Source organism: Propithecus coquereli, unplaced genomic scaffold (genome assembly GCF_000956105.1).
Source record: "Propithecus coquereli isolate 6110/MARCELLA unplaced genomic scaffold, Pcoq_1.0 Scaffold503, whole genome shotgun sequence".
NCBI lineage: Eukaryota > Metazoa > Chordata > Mammalia > Primates > Indriidae > Propithecus > Propithecus coquereli.
In genome coordinates this window covers 2,174,122-2,181,989 of record NW_012150875.1, presented here as the reverse complement: position 1 = coordinate 2,181,989, position 7,868 = coordinate 2,174,122, and the positions used below count along the sequence as shown (strand labels likewise).

The 7,868-nt window shown below is 45.7% G+C and overlaps 1 protein-coding gene across 1 annotated transcript in view; it reads right to left on the bottom strand.

The window, feature by feature from the left end:
• CDH26 (cadherin 26) overlaps positions 1-7,636 on the bottom strand; it is a 58,324-nt gene extending 50,688 nt beyond the window's left edge. Inside the window, exon 1 of the mRNA XM_012656473.1 lies at positions 7,565-7,636. Coding sequence (XP_012511927.1) covers positions 7,565-7,636 — 72 coding nt within the window. The remainder of the gene's footprint in view (positions 1-7,564) is intronic.
• Between the last annotated feature and the right edge of the window lie 232 nt (positions 7,637-7,868).

The window sequence follows — 7,868 nt, the reverse complement described above, 5'->3', positions numbered from 1 at the left end:
TATATAAATATGTATGATATATACATATTCATAACAATATATAATTCTTTATGGTTTTGGTTTTAGCTTTGTAAAATAATGGTTCGCAGGAAGCATCATTCCATAGCTTGCTTTTTACTTAACACTATGCTTTAGTTCTCGTGGGTGTGTATGTCGATAGCTACAGCTATAGCCCCAGTTCATTCATTTTCACTGCTGTATGGCGTTTCACTAGACAAACAGGCAATAATATATTTATCCACGCTCCTAGTGATGGTCATTTAGCTTGGTTCTAATTTTTCATTATCACCAAAAAAAATGCTATGATCATAAACATCCACGTACACACGGAAAGTTTCTCTGTACCAGCGGGTTTCAAAGTGTGATTTGAAATCACATAACCCTATCAGCGTCCACAAGGCCAAACTCCTGCATACTAACACTAAGGCGCCATTTTCCTGTTTTACTGTGTGGCACGTGCACTGATGGTGCAGAACAACAGCGGGTGAGGCTGCTGATGCCTGGGCACAAACGAAGGCAGCGGCCATCGTGTTCTTCCCACCACGCACTTGCAGGAAAAACAGAAAAGAGAAAGCAAACTGGAAGAATGAAAGAATTGGCTAATTTGTTCATTCTTGTCATCCCTTGAGAACTGATGAAGTAGTAAAAATTATTAATTTGTTAGATTGCAACACTTGAGAGTACATCTTTTAAATATTCCGTGTGACTAGATGGGAACCACGCACAAAGTGCCACAGCTGCGTGTCAAAGCAGAATGTTGGTCTCGAGGAGAAGCACCCGTGTGCCTACTCGAGTCTCCAGCTGAACAAGCCACTTTTTTTGATGCAACACCATTTCACTGCAAAGAACACCTGACAAACTGAGGATTCGGGCTTGGGTATTTGATGCACGGTTCCTCGATGGTGAACAAAGTGAGACCGTCACTTCAAGAAAAAGAATGGACGGTATCTGTTCCCAATGACAAAATTTAAGCTTTCAAGCAAAAATCAGAATTTTAGAAACGTTGTGTCTACCACTATGAGTTTGACAGCTTCCCAATAAATAAAGATCTTTCTCATGTCAGTGGAGGTATTAATATTAGTATGTCCACTTTGGGAATATCTGCATAACTCGATGAGCTGATGGCTTCCTAATGATCAGCACATCAGGTAAAAGAATCATTTAAAGTGCAAGAGAGTCCGGGTGCGGTGGCTCATGCCTGTAATCCTAGCACTCTCGGAGGCCGAGGCGGGAGGATCACTCAAAGTCAGGAGATCGGCCTGAGCAAGAGTGAGACCCCGTCTCTACTAAAAATAGAAAGAAATTAGTTGGACAACCAAAAATACATAGGAAAAATCAGCCGGGCATGGTGGCACACGCCTATAGTCCCAGCTACTTGGGAGGCTGAGGCAGAAGGATTGCTTGAGCCCAGGAGTCTGAGGTTGCTGTGAGCTAGGCTGACGCCACGGCACTCTAGCCCAGGCAACAGAGTGAGACTCTGTCTCAAAAAAATAAAAAATAAAAAAAATAAATAATAAAAAAACAAGTGCAAGAGAGACCAATGGATTTTAATGCAAGAGAGCAGGGAAAGTTCATTACTATGGTTTCAGACTCCACGTTGCAAGTGACTGTTAAGACACTGCTGCCTGTAATAGCAAAGGATGCCCACAATTACCTGTTCAGGGTATTTTTGCCTTTCCAAATACACATCTGTGTGGGGCCAGAACTTCTTCGTGTGCTTTTACCATACAGCAGGCTGAATGCAGAAGCAGAGAGGAGAATCCAGCTGTCTTCTTTTAAGCTGGACATTTAAAAGATTTCCAGAAATGTATAAAATGTATAAAACAGTGCCATTCTTTTCACTAAATGGAATTTTGAAAACTCTAGGATTTATATCTAGAGTTTTTGCCTATGTGGGACAGAGTGAGTGCATTAGCCCACTTAGATCCTGCCACAGCCCCCTCCCCTGTGGTTGCCTGGCACCGGCTGGAATCTATCCTCATTCAAGATCACGTCACCACACGGTGGACCACGTATTAGAAAGAGGATTCATGTACATGAAGAAACATTCTTCTTATGTTCGTTTCTTGTGCTCAGCCGCTCTCATGGTGGGTGGGTGATATTATTAGGTTTTGATAATGTCAAAATAATGATAATATTTGTTTCCTGCCACAGACTATATTTCTATTTACCTGAAGGAAAAGAATTTTCAAACCCTTCGAGTTCCAAAATATCAAACTGATTTATTCAGACAATGAATGCTTCTTGATTAATGTTGGCAGTTTTAAATTAAGGGCCTACCTAGGTATATAATTTTAAACATAGAAAATTGCAGTTTTTGCAAAAGAATAAAGAAATGAATTCAGTTTCTAAAACAGATGTATTTCCAGGTGGCTGAGGTTATTAACAAGGAGTATATTGAGGATTCATGGCCTCTCTGGGCCTCAGTTTCCCCTTCCGTAAATTGAGGGTATGAGACAGGTTTTCTCTAAGGGCTCTTTATTTCATTACGATAGCACACAAACGGCATTGACGGCAGTCACGAGAGAGCCAGCTGGAGCGCTCAGAAGACGTTTGCAGTGGTGAATGTTTACACTCTGCCACCCAGACACCCGAAATCCCACATCACTGAGTGTCTCCTTTCTGCTCTCGTACCTGCCTTAGAAATTAATGTGAGACGGCTGGTCTGGGTGAGGTAGGAGGACTAGAAACTGTTACATTTACTGTAATGACTTTGTAAGTGTTCTTCTTATATTTCCCACCCACGCCAATTTTAGGCAGTTTGTCCAAAGAGGATATCATTTAAAAGATTTGCACAATGCTTTCTATAATGTGAGGGGGGAGAGAACTTTCTAGAAGCTGCTTCCTCCAGCTGCATTGCTGCCCAAACACTTTATCAGTGGGTGCCAGGCAGGCATATTATTGTGTGGCAGACTTGTGGCACACAATCTGTGTCACCCAGGCTGGGTAGCCACGGCATTTTGGGGGAAAACTATCCGAGTGAAGGAAGGCTTTGTGTCTATATGAGGTACTGCAGAACGAAGAAGCCTGTATGGAATCCATTCTTTCTTGAAATGCTTGAAAATGTTTCGTGTTTGAATGCAAACTTTCATTCAAGGAGAACCGGGATCCTAGGCATCAGTATTCGCATCTCCCACGAGAGAGCCCTGTGCAGAGTCTTGAGATCTCCACCCAACACCTCTCTTCTGAGCTCGGGCGGGGCAGTCGGGGGACGCTGTGAGGATGGAAATGTTCTCACCTGTGCCCTCGGCGTGCTAGTCACTAGCCACACGTGGCTCACTGAGCACCTAAAATGTGGCTAGTGCTAGTGTAAAACTGAATTTTAAATTTTATTTAAATTATTTAAATGGAAAATGCCACATGTGACTAGTGGCTGCAACACTGGCCAGTGCAGATACTATGGACTAGCGGTTAGCATGTGGATGTACAAATTTAGACAGCCTGAGTTCAAATCCTGTTCTATCCCTCACCAGCTGTGTGATGTCAGGCAGGTAATTTAACCTGAGTCTGATTGTCCTCATCTGTGTACACGCACACAAGTAAATGTATATGTGTGTATATTTAATCCTCACAGCAGTCCAACCATGAAGGTGCTGTTCTTATCCCTTTTTAACTTACAATACTCAGCACAAAGTGCTTAGGAAAGTAAGGGCTAAGTAAGCGTTTGCTGCTTTCCTGTTCAAGTCTCTGCATACTATTTGTGCTTGTATCTCCCACAAGCACCCCAAATCCACCATGTCCAAGGCTGACAGCACAGCTTGTGTTCTCACAAACCTGCCCCGTCTTCAGGGCTCCACAGCTCAACAAAAGACACCTGCCTGCTCATTCCAGAGTCACCCTTGACACCCCTTCCTCTCTCATCCCCACATCCAAGTTCCATCCATTTGACTTCCTAAGGCTCCCTGGAGTCTGCCAGCTCCTCTCTGTTTCCACCTCTGATAGCTGAAGTTTCCACCCTCTGGAGAAGCCAACTGACTGCTCTCTCACTGTCCAACCCCATCCTCCTATTGCGGGTTGAATCCCATCCCTAAAAACATATGTGGATGTCCTCATCCCTGCTCCCTGTGACCTTATTTGGAAATAGGACATTTGCAGATGTAACCAATTGAGACGAAATCATTCTGGGTTGGATGGGCCTTAAGCCGATGACTGTGCCTTTATAAGGAGAGCAGAGACACACAGACACCAAAGGAGAAGGCCTGTGATGACAGAGATGGCACTGACGTGGCCACAAGCCAAGGAAGGCCGAGGACCGCTGGCCTTCAGCAGCTAGAAGAGGCAAGGAAGGATCCCACAGAGGCTTTGAGGGAGGGGGGCTGCTGACAGCTTGATTTCAGACCTCTGGTCTCTACAACCGTGGGAGAATACATTTCTCATATTTTAAGCCACCTGTTTGTAGTACTTTGTTTTGGCAGCCCCAGGACCCTGATACACTCTCCTAACACAGTCTCTGCATAGAAGCGTGGTGACCTTTTAAACATGTAGATTTCACTCTGCCGGAGCATCAGACCCCACTGGGTTCCCGCTGCTCTCAGGACTGAGTCCAGCCTGCTCCGTCCCCTCCTGACCCTCTCAGCTTTGCCTCTGACCACACTGTCCCCACCAGCTCTGCTGGTCTTGGATGAAGGGCTGAAAGAATGTGAGAGAATGAATCGGTCGGAGCATAAATGCTGATGATTTTTTTTTAGAGAGAACGCGATTCAGAATTTCCTAGATAAAAATACCACCAGCAACAAAAAAACATAATAGGTTTTCGTCCTTGTCCAATTTCATTCTCTTAAAACCTCCCTCCTCTCTGGTCTTTGAAGCCTGCCACAGCCCAAAGCTGAGGGTTCATGGGCTCTCGGGACAGGAAATGACCCAGAAGAGAAGTAAGACTCCTTGTCCGGGGCATGTCATTACTTGTCACTGAATCTGTAAACCTGCAGAACAGAGTCTTAACTTGGTCACTGGGCAAGGGCGTGGGGATTTCAGAGGAAAACTCTGGTGACGTTACAGTGCTTCAGCACAACAGGTACCAGTTTTTAAATGTGGAGATCGGGGGGTGGGGTGGGTACTTCTCATGGACGTCAGAGATGGTTATAAACCAGTGTGGGGGAAGGAAAGAAGTGGAAAGGAATAAGTTACCTATGGCCAACTTGGCAAATAACCGAGCACCTGCTGGCTATGAAGCTCTGCCCAGTTAAATGTCTGGGATTCTGACCTTTAACTAACACCTATTGAATCTTGTTTTCTTTATCTGTCTTGCTTCCTGGAATCCATTAATATATAAAACGGCTGCCATCAGACACTGGAGTTTGGTCACTGTACAATCTCTACTGCCCGCCCCCACCCAGCACTCCCTCAGAGGTCAGTTAACTCGCCGGGCGCCGCACTAATCAATACGACAGAGGAGGACACCATTCTCCTTCCTGGCGAAACTAGCTGCAGGGAGGAAAGACGAGGACAGGATTTGATCTGCAAAATATTCAAAATCCATGCTAGCATGGGCTATTAAACAGGGTTCCACGAAGCAGTGGAGATAAAGTGTTGAGAACAGTAGAACACTCACAACTCTTGATATGGCAAAATGTAGCCAAGAAAATTTTCCAAACTCCAAGCAACTGAGACTGGCTTTCAGAGGGTTCCGTGAGAGTGAGTGGGTTATAATTCAGGGTTCTCCCTTCTGTTCTGTTTACTGCGGTTTCCCCTGTGCCTACAAAGGTGCAGAGCAGGTGTCCAGTAAATAGTGTAGCGTGAGCTCGGAATGAATGGACGGAGCCCACCATTTTCACCAAGATCAGGAAACAGAAAGACACAGACCTAAGAGCCCATGGGCCGAGCGTTAGTCGCTGTGCCATCAACCTGAGCAACAAACACAGAGTCTCACTAAAAGAAAATGACGTTTGTTTGGGAATAGGACATTGCGATGGGAATATGCATGTCATTGCAAACTGTGTGTATATTCAGGGAGATAAAGGAAGACAAAGGTTTTTAAAGGAAAAAGATTAGGATTACGTAATTGTTTTGAAATTATTATCCTTGGTTACAAAAATCAGTGATAAGGGTAATGCCAGGTAAAGGCTGGACAGGCAGTAGCTGGGCAGATGTCCTCACAGAAGCATTTTTGTGTAAGATTTTGGTGGCCTTTGTGCAAGGTTGTGGTTCTTGCAGAGTCTTTTGTGATAGATTTTGTTACCGGGAATAGAAATGTGAGCACCGTCTCTTATAGCCTTCCCTGGCCCTATTTGTCAGGATTTGTTTTGTTTTCTTTTGTTTCTTTTGTTTTGTTTTGTTACATAAGCAACCCCATTTTGATTCTGACAACTTTCACACTGCCAAGCTCTTTTATGCATTTTCTCATTTATTCTCACAACCACTGGGTTAGGTAAATTCAATTATTAGCTCCATTTTCAGTGAAGAAAATGAGGTTTAACAAGGTTATTAAAAAAAAAAAAAAAGACACCCATGCCACGCCCCAGGTCAGTTCAGTCTCAACCTCTCGGGTAGCACCAGGCACTGAGAGTCTCTGAAGCTCCCCAGGTGAGTCCGCCTTGAGCCACGATGAGGACCACACTCAAGTTAGCCCAGGTGCCCAGCAGGACGTGGAGGAGCCTGGGTTAGGACGCTAAGTGACCCAATCCAGACCCCATGGTCTTTACCCCTGAACACTGTGCTGCCTCCTCCCACCCCCAGCTGGAATTAAAAGGAAGAAGTGATTCTCACTCCCTACCTGCAGAAAACAAATTGAGCAGATCATAACCAAGAAGCATATGCAACACTAACTCTGTCCACTTTAAGTACAAACGGAACAGGCCCATATTTTTCTTTTTTGCGGGGAGCTGTCAATTTATGTCTGAACTTGTGGCTGTTACAAAGCATTAATGGAGGCATAGGATATGCACTATTCGCCACCTTACTATGCCGTTTTAAGGCTCTTCATGGTGTCAGTGCCCTGTAGTCAATGACCAGGGGCATGAACGTACCTTGAGTTGAACAAGTTGGGTTTATTAAGTGGGGGAGGATGTACCCCACAGGGCACTGGGGTGTCTCAGGACCAGTATGTTAGAAAAGATGTATTATAGGATTCGGCAAGCCCATGTTTTCCTAATCCTGATTCCACTGGTTTTGTTTGTATTCCCATTTGAGCAGCGGCAATGGCTGCAGGTGGTGGTGGGGGGATGGTTGTAGCCCTCGCATCCCCATCAGGTTCCTCAAATTGTCTTTGATGTAGACAATTGAGGTTTTTCTTAATCTTACGTAAAGTGTAAATGGAGGTCTCATTAGAAAACTCATGCGTGTTGATGTAATCTAAATAAAATCAAATCGTATGTGCTATATAAACCAGTTTTAAGACAAGTTCCCTTAGTCTGTCCCCACAATTCCCCCAAATGGATTGTGATCCTTAACCCCCTTCTATGTAAGTTGTGAGCCCCCGCTGCCTACCCACCATACCAAAGACGGCCAGCCCCGGCTCCCCGCTACACATCGCCCTTCCTGCGTGAGTCTCAGCCAGGCCACACGCAGTCCCCCCCTCGCTCCCCTCGCCTGGAAGGAGCTGTGCCCACTCTCCCTCGCAGCTCACCTGCAGCAGCCCCAGCAGCACAGGAAGCAGCAGCAGCAGCAGCAGCAGCGACGGGTGCCCCTTGCAGTTCATGTCCGCCGGGGGCTGCCCAGACGCACCCAGAGCGTGCAGGTGATGGCCAAGCTGGTGGTCTCGCGGGAGACAGACACCCTCGCCCCTGCCAGGGGCTTCTCCTCCAGTGTTCTCAGGTCACTCTGGCCCAGACACTTTCATCCAACTTGCTCCTCCCTCTTCCCCAGTATCCTTGAGTTTATCAGCGTGGGGAGGGCCGACTGACAAGCTTTGACATCCTTTCGGACCAGTG